The 16716-nt window shown below is 41.6% G+C and overlaps 1 protein-coding gene across 2 annotated transcripts in view; it reads left to right on the forward strand.

Moving 5' to 3' along the window:
* ZC3H6 (zinc finger CCCH-type containing 6) overlaps positions 1-16716 on the forward strand; it is a 50005-nt gene that overhangs the window by 14514 nt on the left and 18775 nt on the right. For both annotated transcript variants that reach the window (XM_058667630.1, XM_058667629.1), the window contains exons 2-3: positions 6532-6730; positions 13720-13842. In XM_058667630.1, coding sequence (XP_058523613.1) covers positions 6532-6730; positions 13720-13842 — 322 coding nt within the window. The remainder of the gene's footprint in view (positions 1-6531; positions 6731-13719; positions 13843-16716) is intronic.

Raw genomic sequence — 16716 nt, forward strand, 5'->3', positions numbered from 1 at the left:
TTATTGCTAAACATTCTTTTTTTTTTTTTAAGTAAACGTTAAAAACTGTATTTGAAAGTCAAGAAGAGAGTGAAAAGCAGACAGATAGAGAGATTGTCTAGGTACCTATAGTAGCCGAGGGTTGGCCAGGCTACAGCCGGAGTACAGAATTCGTTTGGCATGTCCCGTGTGGGTAGCAAGCAAGCCAAGTACTTCACCCATAACCTGCTGCTTCCCTGGTGTAACATTGGCAGGAAGCCAGAATTGGAAGAGGAACTGGGACTTAAAACTGGGACTTGATGTGGATATTCCTTGCATAGACTTAACTTCATCACAAAACATCCACCTTCTCAATTGTTATCTCCTCTGTTGATTTTTCTTGACACTACTGATACATTTTAGCAGGGTGCTAGATCAGAAGTGAAGCAGCCAGGAGTCGAACTGGCACCAGTATGGGATGTCACTGCTGCAGGCAACATCTGTTTTGTTTAATTGCAAAGTCAGGTATATATAGAGGAGGAGAGACAGAGAGGAAGATCTTCCGTCTGATGATTCACTCCCCAAATGACCTCAGCGGCCGGTGCTGAGCCAATCCCAGGAACCTGGAGCCTCTTCCGGGTCTCCCATGTGGGTACAGGGTCCAAAGGCTTTGGATCATCCTCAGCTGCCTTCCCAGGCCACAAGTAGGGAGCTGGATGGGAAGTGGGGCCGCCGGGATTAGAACCACAGTCTATGTGGAATCCTGGCGCGTGCAGGGCAAAGACTTCAGCTGCTAGGCTACAGCGCTGGGCCTTGCAAGCAGCATTTTAACATAGTACACCACAGTGCTAGCCCCAAAGAAAAGATTTAAAGATAACTTGTAATATCAAACATAAACAATCTATATTTCATATTTGAAAGAATTTATGTGGAGTAGGACATAAATTCACATGCAGCATTTTTAGCTTGAATGCTTTATATTTTTAAACAGCTATCATCAAATGTTAAATATGAATTACTGTTTCCCAGATACAGCATTTTAAGCCTCTTATTTAGGAGTCAGAGGGATACCCAGAGAGATACAAACAGGGAAAGTCTCCATCTGCCAAATGCCTAAATTGGCTGTGGCTGGGTCAGGCCGATGCCAGAAGCCCAGAGCTCAATCGCAGTCTCTTGTGTGGGCGGCATAGTCCAACTGCTTGAAATACCATGTGCAACCTTCCAGAGTCCCCGTTAGCAGGAAGCTGTAGCCAGGATCAGGTCTGATGCTTGAATCCATCCACTTGATACCATATGGGGTATCTTTGTCTTCACTGCTAAGCCAAATGCCTACCCTCAGCTGTACTTTGCTTTTTCTTTTTTTGACTTTAAGGATCTCAAGTTGGGGAAGACAGGAACCCTAAGAAAGGATAAATAGCCACTGATTGTGGTAGGATTATTGGTAGTACACGATGTTTTTTAAAAAAAGATTTATTTTTATTGGAAGTCAAATTTACAGAGAAAAGGAGAGACGGAGATATTCCATCGCGGATTCATTTCTCAAGTGACTGCAATGGCCAGAGCTGAGCTGATCTGAAGCCCGGAGCCTCTTTCGGGTTTCCTGCGTGGTTACAGGGTCCCAAGGTTTTTCGTCCTCGACTGCTTTCCCAGGCCACAAGCAGGGAGCTGAATGGGAAGTGGAGCAGCCAAGATACAAACCAGTGCCCATACGGGATCCTGATGCATGCAAGGCGAGGACTTAAGCTACTAGGCTATCTTGCCAGACCCAAGTATACAGTTCTTAAATGTCCAGCTTGATGACTTGTTATAGTTGTACATATACATACACAGATCAATGTGCAGAATATTTCAAAGCCCCAGGAGTGTTTCTAGTATCATCCTTCCCCTTTTTGTCAAGGAGTCATCACAATTTTTACTTCTGTCACTATAGATTATTATCTGTTTTTGAAGTACATTTAATAAAATTATAGTGTTCTCTTGGCGTGCTAGCCTCGTGGCTAAAGGCCTGCACTCATGTGGGAGACCCCAAAGAGGCTCCTGGCTCCTGGCTTTGGATCGTTTCAGCTCCAGCCATTGTGGCCGCTTGGGGAGTGAATCAACGGATCTAAGATCTTCCTCTCTGTCTCTTCTCCTCTCTGTATATCTGACTTTCCAATAAAAATAAATCTTTTTTTAAAAAAAGAAATTACCATGTTTTGTCTCGCTTCTTTTTGTTCATTGTTTATACATTTCATCAATGTAGTTTTGTGTAGTGGTAGTTTCTTAATAGAATTATACGAAGTACAATTTATAATTCGTGCATTGATGTATACTTGGGGATTTACAGTTTTTTTTTTTACTACTGTAACAGTCTGCTAAAGCAACTTAGTTTTTGGTGAGTATATGTGCTTATTTTCTTGGGTAATGCTACAATTTTGTAAAAGCTGAAAGCGTTTTTCTTGAAATCACCACAAGAAACAGAAGTCTATGTAAGGGCCCGGCGGCGTGGCCTAGCGGCTAAAGTCCTCGCCTTGAAAGCCCCGGGATCCCATATGGGCGCTGGTTCTAATCCTTGCAGCTCCACTTCCCATCCAGCTCCCTGCTTGTGGCCTGGGAAAGCAGTTGAGGACGGCCCAATGCATTGGGTCCTTGCACCCACGTGGGAGACCCGGAGGAAGTTCCTGGTTCCCAGCTTCGGATCGGCACGCACCGGCCCGTTGCGGCTCACTTGGGGAGTGAATCATCGGACGGAAGATCTTCCTCTCTGTCTCTCCTCCTCTCTGTATATCTGGTTTTCCAATAAAAATGAATAAATCTTTAAAAAAAAAAGAAGTCTATGTAAATGGATACCTCTTTAATTTTATGGTAGACGTTGGGAAAGATAATAGTGACTTTTCAGCCATTTAAAAAAATGTATCACATGCTTGTTCTAGGATTCAGGAGTTGCAGATATTATCATTTAAGCATTCAGTGAGCAGCAGGGTACCATGCGAAGTGCTGGCAGAGTCTGAAAAATAGTCACACTCTGCTTTTACCAACAAAGAAGCCATTTGAACATAATATACCAAGTATGGCATTAAGCAATGAGAGTAATTAGGCAAGTTCTTAGGATGAAGCATCTCCCCAAACCTTGAAGGAAGTGACATCCCATTGGAGGCCGACATAGTGATTTGGACTTAGTCTAGTGAAGGGGCTGATTATGGAGGTAGCCAATGAAATCTAGAGTTTTTAAGCTTTGTTTAAGGTGTAGAGGGTTGAGAAGTTGAAAGCAGTTAAGCAAGAGTTCAATTATAAATGGTTTTTAGGCAGTAATGGGAAATCAGTATCCTCAGACCAGAGGGAACAGTTACCTTCTTATTATAGAAAACTTGTTTTCTCAAAGGTTTATTTGAAAGAGAGAAAGGGAGAGTCAGAGGCATAGATCTTGCATCAGCTGGTTCACTCCCAAGTGGCTGTAATGACTGGGACTGGGCCAGGCTAAAGGCATGTGGGTAACGGGTCCAGGTACTTGGCTCTTCCTACTGCTACTTTCTCAGGCACATTACCAGGGAGCTGGATCAGAAGCAGAGCAGCTGGGACTCCCAGTTGGCATCATAGGCTGTGGCTTAAACCATTGTACCAAAATGCTGGCTCACATTGAAAACTGAATGTGAAGAATAATAGGGTGGTGCAGTGGCTTAGCTGGCTATCCTCCAGTTGCCAGCACGGCATTCCATATAGACACCAGTTTGTGTTCTGGCTGCTCCAATTCCAATACTAATTCTGATCCTGCTTGTGGCTTGGGAAAACGATGGAGGATGGCCCAAAGCTTTGGGACCCTGCGCCTTTGTGGTAGACCCGGAAGAAGCTCCTAGCTTTAGATTGGCTTGGCTCTGGCCATTGCAGCCATTTGGCGAGTGAACCAGTGGATGGAAGATCTTTTTGTCTGTTTCCTCTTCTCTTTGTAAATCTGCCTTTCCAATAAAAAAAATCTGAAAGAATAATAGAGTGAATCTTATATATACCACACTTTGAGCAATTATCAACTTGTGGTCAGTCATATTGAGACTCCTCTTGCATCAGCAATATATGATTTTGAAGCAAATTTGAGATATGTCATCATTGGAGATATTTAGCTGGACAAGATCAGTTCTGCATTTTAGAACATTCTTAGTAATTGTGAGTTATCTTTAGAAAGCACACACTATGGGACTGGTGCCTTGGTGTAGTAGGCTAAGCTGTCTGTGCCAGCGTCACATATGGGCACTGGTTCAAGTTCTGGCTGCTCCACTTCTGATCCAGCTCCCTGCTCACGGTCTGGGAAAGCAACAGAGGAAGGCTTGTCTTTGGTCCCCTGCACTAACTCTGGGGACCAGGAAAAAGCTCCTGGCTCCTGGCTTCAGATTGGCTCAGCTCCAGCCGTTCTCTCTCTCTTTTTCTCTCTCTCACTCTCTGACTGCCTTTCAAATATAAATAAATATTTTAAAAAATGAATATTTAAAAAAAATTTGTATGAGGGGTCAGTGTTGTGGAATAGAAGATAAAGCTGCCACTTGTGATCCTGCTGGCATTCAACATGGGAGGCAGTTCATGTCCCAGTTGCTCCGCTTCTAATTCAGCTCCCTGCTAATGGCCTGGAAAAAGCAGCATAAGATGCCTGTGTGCTTGGGCTCCTGCCATCCATGTGAGAAGACCCATCTGGCTTTGGCTCAGAGATAGCAGGCCTGGCTTTGGCTCAGAGATAGCAGGCCTGGCTTTGGCTCAGAGATAGCAGGCCTGGCTTTGGCTCAGAGATAGCAGGCCTGGCTTTGGCTCAGAGATAGCAGGCCTGGCTTTGGCTCAGAGATAGCAGGCCTGGCTTTGGCTTTTTCTCCCCATGTGGGGAGAAAACTGGTGGATGGAAGATTTTTGTCTCTCCTTCTCTTTCTGTGACTCTGACTTTTAGATAAATAAATCTTCTTTAAAGATTTTTTTTTTGAAAGGTAGATTTGAAGAGAGAGGAGACACACAAATCTTCCATTCATTTGTTCACACTCCAGATGGCCACAACAGCAGGAGATAGGCTGATCCAGAGCCAGAAGCCTGGAGCTTTTTTTAGGTCTCCCATATGGGATCAGGATCCTGAGGATGTGGGCCATCCTCCCCTCGAGGGAGCTGGATCGGAAATGGAGCAGCCGAGACTCGAGTTAGAACCCATGTGGAATACTGGCACTATAGGGAAAGGTTTAACCTACTATGCCATGGCATTAGTCTGCAAATGAATAAATCTTTAAAAACATTGTTTGAAAAGCAAAGTGCTGGTGAGGGAGAAAGGAAGAGAATTTTTTTTAAAGATTTATTTATTTTTATTGCAAAGTCAGTTATACAGAGAGGAGATGAGACAGAGAGGAAGAGCTTCTGTCCGATGGCTCATTCCCCAAGTGGCCACAATGGCTGGAGCTGAGCCAATCCGAAGCCAGGACCCTCTTTGGGGCCTCCAATGCGGGTGCAGGGTCTCAAGGCTTTGGGCCGTCCTCTACTGCTTTCCCAGGCCACAAACAGGGAGTTGGACTGAATGGGAAGTGGAGCAGCCGGGATTAGAACCGGTGCCCCTATGGGATCCTGATGCATTCAAGGCGAGGACCTTAACTGCCACACTATCACGCTGGGCCCCATAGAAAGAGAGAGAATCTTATATCTGCTGGTTCACTTCTCAAGTGCCTGCAGCAGCTGGGGGCTAGCAGATGAAGCCAGCTGGGGCTAGCAGATGAAGCCAGCTGGCAGGTACTTTGTCCAGGTCTTTGTGGATGATAGGAACACACGTACTTGAACCATAGGTTGCTTTCAGGGCATCCAGGTGCCTTAGCAGGAAGCTGGATTGGAAACCGAGGAAGAGGGACTTTATCTTGGATACTTTGATGTGTCCCAATCAGTAGCTCAACCCATGGTACCACAGGCAGCTCCAAGGTACTGTTAGTGAACATTTGGATTCTGTAACTATAAAAAAAAGGTCAAAATATGAAAGTCATATTTTTCCTATAATCAGCCTCCAAAGAGACTACTTTGAAAGGTGGAATTTATAATTTTACCTTGCAGATTTTTCAAATGAAAGAATTTACAGTTGCATGTCTTTGGTTTTGCTACATGTTTACATACAAAAATTTGTTCACTTAATTTAATTTTGCTGATAAGAAACAGATGGCTTTTATTTTAAAGCTGTCTATGGGCAAGTAAGTTAAAGTTTTCTGTGATTAGTGTTTGTTAAAGTAGTTTAAATTTTTTAGAGATATGTTTTAGGTGATAACTATTATAAATACCTGAATGTGACATTCATTCATTCATTTTGTGGAAGTTGAATTCTTGATCTAAAACCAAGCGTGGCAACCTTAGTTGTTGAGGATAGTTCTTACATTTTTAATGGTTGTTAAAAAGAAATGTTTTCGGCAAAGGAACGTATTCATATGCCTGCAAGTGTAAAATATTTACTCTCCGTGCCTTTATAAAGACAATTTTCAATCCCTTATGTAAATGAGTGCAATTTCAGTTCCTGGAACATTTTTTTTCCTTTTGAAAAGTTTCTGTAAGATCTTTTAGTAATTGACATTTGAAAATTAAAATGCTCATTGTCTTCTACAGAGAAGATGGTGAATTGGAAGATGGTGAGATAGATGACGCAGGAGTTGAAGAAACACAGCAACAGGAAGCAAAGGAAGAAAGGAAGCAGAAAAATGACAAAAATGACAAAAACGAAAAAGCCTACAGAAAGTCAAGAAAAAAACACAAGAAAGAAAGAGAGAAGAAAAAATCCAAAAGGAGAAAACGTGAAAAACATAAGGTTGGTTAGAATTTCCTTTTTTTATTCTTGTTGGTAAATTTCTATGAAATGTAAAATACTGAACATTAGAATTTAGAAGTCAGTGACTGTTTTCTTATGATATGTGTGGATTGGATACTTATGTGTTTAAAAAAGTTTATAAATGTAAATATATTAAAGATTTCTACAAATCAAGATAAATTGTACTATAGATTAAATAATCTTTTAACTGATGGAAGATTGCATGCCAGGATATTGGAAGACCAAGGAAAGATCTTCCTTGCAGATACGGGTTCACAGTATTTTGTTTGTTCATCGATTTACTCATTCATATACATTCAGTACCTACAATGGAAGTCACTGTGCTCCATGAGGGGAGTTAAAATGATGTCTGAAAGTTATCTTACCCAGGTTATGTTGAAGCAGGAAGGACAGAAGAGATAGTCAAAGGAGAAAACAGATGTTCAGGAAAGCAATAGGATGCTGCTGGACAGTGGTACGGATTTGGGGTGGGAAAGAAGGGAGACCTGTGCTGACAGAAAAATCAGGGAAAAGTTGGCAGCAGTGATGTGATGATTTTTGAAATTCTCTGTTTCTCCCATAGAAGCAGAGCAATTAAAATAGCAAAACCAAAAACTTACTGACAACACATACAGAAAAATGAAGTAACAAGTTCGCCCTAGGAACCTCAGAATTAAAAGTGGATTGGTTTAAACCGTGGACAGTAACAAGACCAGTGTAGTAGCAGAAGCAACAATGCAGAGAATTTAGACGGAGAATAGGGTTTTTAGAAAACAAATTGCCAACCGGCTTTTATCTCAAGTGGTAAATTCCCACTCAGCATGGAAGGGTCTGTCTGGGAACAGGATCAGAGGGCTCTGGTTCACACATGTGTCAGGTGGCCACGGAGAACTGAACGGTCTTGGGACAGTCTCCACCTCCTTTTCTAAGACAGAATTACATTCTGAAGGCCCAGCGGCGTGGCCTAGTGGCTAAAGTCCTCGCCTTGAACACGCCGGGATCCCATATGGGCGCCGGTTCTAATCCTGGCAGCTCCTCTTCCCATCCAGCTCCCTGCTTGTGGCCTGGGAAAGCAGTCAAGGATGGCCCAAAGCCTTGGGACCCTGTACCCACATGGGAGACCTGGAGGAGGTTCCTGGTTCCTGGCTTTGGATCGGTGCAGCACCAGCGGTTGCACTCACCTGGGGAGTGAATCATTGGACGGAAGATCTTCCTCTCTGTCTCTCCTCCTCTCTGTATATCTGCCTTTCCAATAAAAATTAAATAAACCTTTGAAAAAAAGTTGAGAGAGTAGTAAGGATTAGAGTTGATGTAGAATAAAAGATATTTAAAAAGAAAATATTTCCAGTGATGAAGTATAACAAGAATAGAAGCTGCAGGAGTGTCTCATGTGAAAGAGACCTGTGGACATTAGCCTGACGTAGACATGCCCTCATTTTGAAGGATACTGAAGTAAAGGTCAGATAAGCCCATTTCGGAGGGTTGTTTGGAAGATAACACAGCTGGTAACACTGATATAACTGGTGTGAGGAGGACATCTCAGAGAAGAAGGCTTGTTGGGATCACAGCTGGCGTTTTAGGAAGGTTGAGCAGGTTGCAGGATGAGCTGGATGCCTGAAGGCTGTGGCACATGGTACAGGGCATTTGTTAATCGGTAGTATAGGGCACTTTGTTACTTGGCTGGAGAAGTATGCTTGTGTACTGTTTGCTCATGATTACAAAAGAAATGAAATTTCTAAAAATTACAATAAAGAGAAAAATTGTTCTTGTTCATGTGCCAACAGATAATGCACTACGTTTTGACTTTCTTCTCCCTATGACATTTACTATTTATTTATTCATTTTTGTTAATTATTTGTCCTGTATAAGCTTTTGCTTTAGATTATATTGAATTTGTTTGCTGTTTTGAAGAATGAGAGGTTGTGGTGATAAGAATGGTGAAGAATAGGTAAAAATAAGAAGTTGCATAGAAATAATTTAAAAAAACTACTTAGGAGGGGTACATGACATTTACTGAAGAGTAAGAAGATATAATCAAAGAGTACTACATTTTCAGTAAGGAGAAGGGGATTATTATTAACAGGTAATGTCGGAGGCAGAAAGTCGATAATACTAGTTTAGGAAAAACAATAGTGGATTTTAATTTACGTATGAAGAGTTTAGGCAAAAATGAAATGCACGAAGTGTACATTATGGTTTGGCAATAGGAGGAGGAAAGTTGTACTGGGAATGTAGTCTTTGCAGTAATTTTAAAGCATGAAGGAGAGATGAACCCTTAAGGGGCTGTTTTCTGTAGGAAGTGAAGGAAGAGAACCATAACCATTGGATGCATGGAGGAAAGCATTACATGGTGAAAAAGGAAACGCCTCAAATGTATGAGAAGCCTTTACCTTTGTAAACATCTGTGAGAGATATTTGGTATGATTACAAAACTATTCCAACAGTCTTTGAGTATAGTCTTAAAAAGAGTTGTCTAGGGACTCGGTGTGGTAGGCTAGTGGCTAAAATCTTTGCCTTCATGCTCCAGGATCCTATATGGGCACTGATTTGTGTTCCGGCTGGCCCACTTCCCAACCAGCTCCCTGCTTGTGGCCTGGGAAAGCAGTCGAGGATGGCCCAAAGTCTTGGGATCCGGCACCCATGTGGGAGACCCGGAAGAAGCTCCTGGCTTTGGCTCCTAGCTTCAGATCAGTTTAGCTCTGGCTGTTGCAGCCACTTGGGGAGTGAACCAATGTACTGAAGATCTTTCTCTCTCTCTCCTTATCTCACTAAATCTTTAAGTGTATAAAATAAATAAATCTTTAAAACACGAGTTGTCTTCTTGTAAGTTAAGGAATAGGCTCTCCAAGAAAATTAGACAATCAAGAAATATAAAAAGGAGACCACTTCTGCAGTGACATATGAATCGCTGTTAACATTTTGGTGGTTTTTTTCTTTATATTTTTGTTCTTAATATTAGAGATCATATGCTGTATTTTATGTTTTTCATATAATATAAGGTAAACATTTTTGTACTATAAAGATTTTCCAAAATATTAGTTTAATTCATTAATAAATATTTTATTAACTACCTTTATTGTTGAATAGGAAATAGTTTGTCATAAATCATGATAGATAGGTAGAAATGACTGAGCTAAGAAAACAATACAAAAGCAAAGAAGTGTGAAAATCATGGATTGTGTAGAGGGAGTCTCTTAAGTCCTTAAATTTTTTTGAAAGATTTATTTGTTTTTATTAGTTTTTTAAGATTCATTTATTTTTTATTGGAAAGGCAGATATACAGAGAGGAGGAGAGACAGAGAGGAAGATCTTCTGTCCAATGATTCACTCCCAAGTGACCTCAATGGCTGTGCTGCACCGATCTGAAGCCTGGAGCCAGAAACCTCCTCCAGGTCTCCCATGTGGGTGCAGGGTCTCAAGGCTTTGGGCCGTGCTCAACTGCTTTCCCAGGCCACAAGCAGGGAGCTGGATGGGAAGTGGAGCTGCCGGAATCAGAACTGGCGCCCATATGGGATCCTGGCGTGTTCAAGGCGAGGACTTCATCCACTAGGCCACGCTGCTGGGTTTTGAATTGGATTTTGAATTCTCTCTCTTTTTTAAAGATTTATTTATTTTTATTGCTAAGTCAAATATACAGAGAGGAGGAGAGACAGAGAGGAAGATATCCGTCCAATGATTCACTCTCCAAGCGGCCCCAATGGCTGGTGCTGCGCCAATCCAAAGCCAGGAGCCAGAAACCTCCTCCAGGTCTCCCATGTGGGTACAGGGTCCCAAAGCTTTGGGCCATCTTCAGCTGCTTTCCCAGGCCACAGGCAGGGAGCTGGATGGGAAGAGGAGCTGCCAGGATTAGAACCGGCGCCCATATGGGATCCTGGCACATGCAAGACGAGGTCTTTAATTGCCAGGCTACCGCTCCGGGCCCAAATTCTATCTCTTTTATACTCACTGTAGGGTGAATGTGATGCAGATTTTTTTTTAAGATTTATTTATTTTCATTGGAAAGGCAGATTTACAGTTAGAAGGAGAGACGGAAAGATCTTGTGTCTGCTGCTTCACACCCCAAGTGGCCGCATTGGCTGGAGCTAAGCTGTTCTGAAGCCAGAAGCCTGGAGCTTCTTCTGGTCTCCCATGTGGTTGCAGGGTTGTTATGCTTTGGGTCATATGCTGCTGCTTTCCCAGGCCACAGGCAGGGAGCTCGATGGGAAGCAGAGCAGCCAGGACATGAACCAGTGCCCATATGGGATCCCAGGTGATACCAGGTGATGTTTGCTAGGATTTAGTAATTAGACTGTCATGCTGGACCCTGATGCAGATTGGTAAAACATAATTCAGACCTGAGGTATGAGGAGATAATCCATCAATATATAATGGGTAAAATAATTAAAAGCAATACTTTCTAACATTAAACACCGTATTTCACTTCTCTCCAAAAGGAGAGGTAATATGAAACATTAAATTCTGAAGTTAAGACTGTACTGTGTATTTTTATTTAGTTGTGTGATAACTTTTGATCACTTTAACTTTTTAAAGGCTATTTATTTATATATGTATTTATTTTGAATTTTTTAATTATGTGGTACAATTTCATATAGACTGGGATCTCCCCCCAAGCTCCCACCCCCGACAAATTTTCCCCATTCTACTACAGTGGTATAGTCCTTCATAAGGAATCATAATTCCATCAGTCTCTTATTTAAGTGTACCCCAACATTGCTGGTACAATGTCAGACAGTCCAGCATCCCATTGTCTACACTTGTCCAACAATTTCATTGGAATTCATCTTTCGTCTGGAAGCAGAGATGCATGTTGCATTATACCCCCACATCTGTATATGGTAGACCCCAGTACTCCATCACTGTACATTTCCATAACTAAGAAGTCATAAAACAAGGTCAACAACTGGTATGAGTTAGAGCAACAATCTCTACAGCAACAATGACAACAGAAACAACAAAATACAGCACCATGAAAAAATGCACCACTGCCTAACCAAGACATGGGTTACAAAAAGGAAATACAAAAGTCTCTTGGGAAAAATGATGCCATCGTGTAATCCATGAGCCAGCAATGAATTCGAGAAGAGAAAAGAAAGAAAGTATTTGGAATAAATAAAACTGAAATAAAAAAACATTGAAACACATGGGATGCAGGCTGTTTTTTTTTTTTTTATTGGAAAGACAAATTTACGGAGAGGAGAGACAGATCTTTCATCCACTGATTCACTCCCCAGATGGCTGCTATAGCCGGAGCTGAGCTGATCCAAAGCTAGGAATAAGGCTCTTCCAGGTCTCCCATGTGGGTGCAGGGTCCCAAGGACTTGGGCCATCCTTACTGCTTTCCCAGGGCTAAGCAGGGAGCTGGATAGGAAGCGGAACAACTGAAATGCCTATATGGGATCCCAGTACTTGGAGGCAGAGGATTAGCCAGTTGGCCCAAAGCAATGGCCCTATTTCGATTTTTTTTTTTAAATGTAATTCAGTTTCTCATTTCTGGTTAGAGGTTACTTTTTATTTCTCCATGTGAGCTACAAACTCCATGTGTTTAAGTCTCATCTTTGGGAGTAGCTTCAGAAGCCCTCTCTACCTCAGCATCTTCTTTTTTCCAATTGTTCTTTCTAGATCAGTGTCTGTATTAGAGATTCTTCTTGAACAGGTGTTATATCTGTAGTGTTCTTCAAACAAGAAGCTCTCCTTAGAATTGGAGCAGACTTTTGGTAGTGGCTGAACAAACATGGGTTATGAATGGACAGTGTTTATTTCAAACCCTTGAAAGATTTAATGTTAAAACATCAGATTTATTCAAACTACCCATCACTTCAACAGAAAAACTAATAACCACAGAAAACCAAGACCAGAGGATGTAAGATTAAAAGTGGAGGAAAGGGCCCTGCGTGGTGGCCTAGCAGCTAAAGTCCTCGCCTTGAATGTGCCAGGATCCTATATAGGCGCCGGTTCTAATCCTGGCAGCTCCTCTTCCCATCCAGCTCCCTGCCTGTGGCCTGGGAAAGCAGCTGAGGATGGCCCAAAGCTTTGGGACCCTGTACCCACATGGGAGACCTTGAGGAGGTTTCTGGCTCCTGGCTTCAGATTGGTACAGCACCGGCGGTTGCACTCACCTGGGGAGTGAATCATTGGACGGAGGATCTTCCTCTCTGTCTCTCCTCCTCTCTGTATATCTGCCTTTCCAATAAAAAATAAATAAATCTTTAAAAAAAAAAAAGCTGGAGGAAAGCAGTTTACCTTCCCTAAGAGAACATTAGGGAAGGGGGTGGAAGATAACAAATTCTTCCTCTGTGAGTTCATTAGAGTTCAACTGAATTCAGCGTATTTTTCTGAGTTTATACTGGGTCTTGATGCTGGGAAGAAATCATAAAATATACAGCCAGTGTCTTCATTGCTAAGCTCTGTAAGAACTCTTAATAGAAAACTCAATCTGGGAAGGTAATTATTTTGACCAAAGAGAGATGATTTCGTGACCATTTTGTTGAAATTTGATATTTGTCCATTATTATCAGTTGTTTGTAGTTTTTATTTTTGTCCAGTTTTAAGCTGGATTCATTTCATATAATTTGGAATGTTGTGTCACTTAAGAGTACAAACATATTACAGTAAGAACCCTTCATTTGAGGTAAAAATGATACGTACTCCCCTCATGTTCCACATCTACTTTTTGGTGATGAGAATTCTTCCTTTATGATGAGCTTAAATATAAGGTCATTTTGGAGCACAGGGAACTTCCAACTCAAGTCCTTGTGCCAGAGGGATGAGGAGGAAAATGTTGCCATGAAGTCTCTAAGCAGAGAGGAAGATACATGTCCTTTCCTCCTAGGAGACCGAGAAGTTGATGTGAGGATTTTCCAGCAGCACTTCAGAGTCTACTGGCATAGTAAGATCTGCTGGTTAGTGTTTCTGGCCGAAACAAGCTTGTCTGCTTCCTAGGTAATTTGCTTCCTTTTACAAATGCAACATCTTCGTCTTTTTCCCTGCAGCATAATTCTCCCTCTAGTGATGATAGTTCCGACTACAGCCCTGATTCAGACGTTGAACATACGGAAAGTTCCCATAAAAAAAGAAGTGGTTTCTACAGGGATTATGACATTCCATTTTCTCAGGTATTGTCTTTTTAGAAGATGCATTGTGATAAAGCTTATGGCATGAACTCTGTTTCCATAATTTTTAAGGTGTGCAGTTCAGTGACACTGAGTATGTTGACAGTATTGTCAGTCACCATCACTTAGCCTTCTCTAATACTTTGTGTGAATTCCAAATAGAAACTATACTCATGAAACAGCAAAAGCTAGTTTTCTTTGCCCCATCCAATGGTAACCACTGTTGTACTTTCTGTTTGTATGCCTTTTTCCCACTTTACATACTTTATATATGTGGGTCATCCAGTATTTGTTCTTTTGTGTCTCTTATTCAGCACAATTTAAAAATTATTTTATTCATATGAAGTGAAAAATTTCACAACACAGTACTTTGAAGTTCATACATTTTTCATTATTTTTGAAGGCAAATAATATTCTGTTGCATGTATAAACCATGTTCATTTAAAAAAAGATTTATTTTATTTTTATTGGGAACCTTTGCAGAGAGGAAAGCCAGAGAGATCTTCATCCACTGGTTCACTACCCAGACAGCCTCATTGGCTGGAACTGAACTTATTCAAAGCCAGGAGTCAAGAGCTGTACCTGGGTCTCATGCAGGTGCAGGGTCCCAAGGCTTTGGGCAATCCTCCTATTATGTGTGTTCAGGGAACTAAGGGTTTGAGGTGTCCTCCAGCGCTTCCCCAGGCCATAAGCAGAAAGCTGAATGGGAAGTAAAACCTCTAGGACACAAACCCCAACCATATAGAATGTCAGTGATTGCAAGCAGAGCATTAGCCAGTTGAGCCTTCACTCTGGCCTCTAACACATGGGTTTTCTTTCTTTCTTTCTTTCTTTTTTGAAAGCATTTAAAAAATTTTTATTGCCAAGTCAGATATACAGAGAGGAGGAAAAACAGAGAGGAAGATCTTCTATCTGTTGATTCACTCCCCAAGTGGCCACAATGCCTGGACCTGCCAATCTAAAGGCAGGAGCCCAGTGCCTTCTCCAGGTCTCCTATGTGGGTTCAGGGTCCCAAGGCTTTGAACCGTGTCAATTGATTTCCCAGGCCACAAGCAAGTAGCTAGATGGGAAGCAGGGCTGCTGGGATTAGAACCAGCATCCATATGGGATCCTGATGTGTGCAAGGTGAGGACTTCAGACACTACACTACAGTGCTGGGCCTTGGTTTTCTTTTGATCTGGTTTTTGTTTGTTTTTATTGAAAGGCAGAGTTACAGAGAGGTACTGGAGATAGAGTGGTTGTGTCTACTGATTCACTCCCTAAATGACTACAATATCCAGGGCTGGCCATGTGAAGCCATGTGCTCTTCTAGGTCCACCCTGTGGGTGAATGCAGAGACCCAAGGCCTTGGGTCATGTTTTGCTACTTGCCCAGGCACATTAGCAGTAGCTGGATTGGAAGTGGAACAGCGGGGATTTGAACCGGCTCCTCTATGGGATGCTAGTGCTGCAGGCAACAACTTAGCCTTCTTCACCACTGCACCAGCCCCTGTAAATGCCATGCTTTCTTTATTCATCTATCTGTTGGTTGGCATTTGGACTGAAACCATATGGCTATTGGGAAAAATAGAGAGGAAATAAATGGAAAAAGCTAGGAGCAATACTTTAAAAGGTAAAAATACATGCATTATGTATAGAGAGCTATGAACACAGATTTGAAGTTAATAAAAATTATAAAATGTTATTGCAAGCATCAATCTGCTGTTAAAATTTCACTCAATTAACAAAATAGCCTTAATCATAAAAAGTGAAATATATCACTATGACACTAACATAATAATTTTTAATAAGAGGTGTAAATATTCAGTTAATGAATCTTCAGCTTCATCTAGCATTCTGTTCTGCTTTTAGTCTTCACCTACTTTTTAAGACATACTTGAGTATTATTCATAAACTTGTAGAACTAAGTTATATCCTTTGTTTTCACATACTTTAGTAAGAACAATGAAATTAAGTATGTTTATTGTAATAAACAGTTTGCTAATTAGTGGTTCACCCACTAGATTATTTTTACTATTAGGGAAAGCTCTCCTTTCGTAGTAGGACTAGGATACATTTTCTTGACAAAATTTTCCAAACATGTAATTTCTTTGTGTTGTTGTTGTCGTTAAAGATTTATTTTGTTTTTATTGAAAAGGCAGATTTACAGAGAGAAGGAGACACAGGGATCTTCAGTCCACTGATTCATTCTGCAAATGGCCATAGTGGCTGGAGCTGAGCTGATTCAAAGCCAGGAGCCAGGAACTTCTGGGTCTCCCACCCGAGTGCTAAGTTCGAAGGACTTGGGCTATCCTCCAGTGCTTTCCCAGGCCATTAAACAGGGAGCTGGATAGGAAGTTGAGTAGCCGAAATATATGGGATGCCAGCACTTGCAGGTGGAGGATTAGTCAGTTGAGCTATTGTATTGGCCCCCAATTTTTTCTTTTAATGTCATATCATTTGAGAATTGTTTAATGGTAGATTTTCGTGTGTTTTCTGCACTCCTCCCCCATGCTGTTTTATTTTTTCTGTGTTGTAAAAAGGATTTTGCATTATTTGGAGACATTTGCATAATGATGTGAATATTTAAGTATTCTTGTATTTATGAATACAGAGATATGGAACATGGAAAGCAAAAGCTAAAGCATTGGAAGTGTGTTTGCTAACATTTATTACTTTGAGCTATGTTCAGTGGTTTCATAGATGAGAACTAGCCATGAATTAGAGTTGGAAAGCAGGTTGTTAGCCTAGGAGTTCAGATGCCCTTACCCCACATCAGTGTTTGTGTTTGACACCTAGCTCTGGCTCCTCACTTCAGCTTCCTGCTGCTGCAGATTCCGGGAGGCAGCGATGACTGCTGAACTCTCTCCTTTGGCCCCACCCAAGGCCATTTCAGGAA

The sequence above is a fragment of the Ochotona princeps genome, chromosome 8 (genome assembly GCF_030435755.1).
Source record: "Ochotona princeps isolate mOchPri1 chromosome 8, mOchPri1.hap1, whole genome shotgun sequence".
NCBI classification, from domain to species: Eukaryota; Metazoa; Chordata; class Mammalia; order Lagomorpha; family Ochotonidae; genus Ochotona; species Ochotona princeps.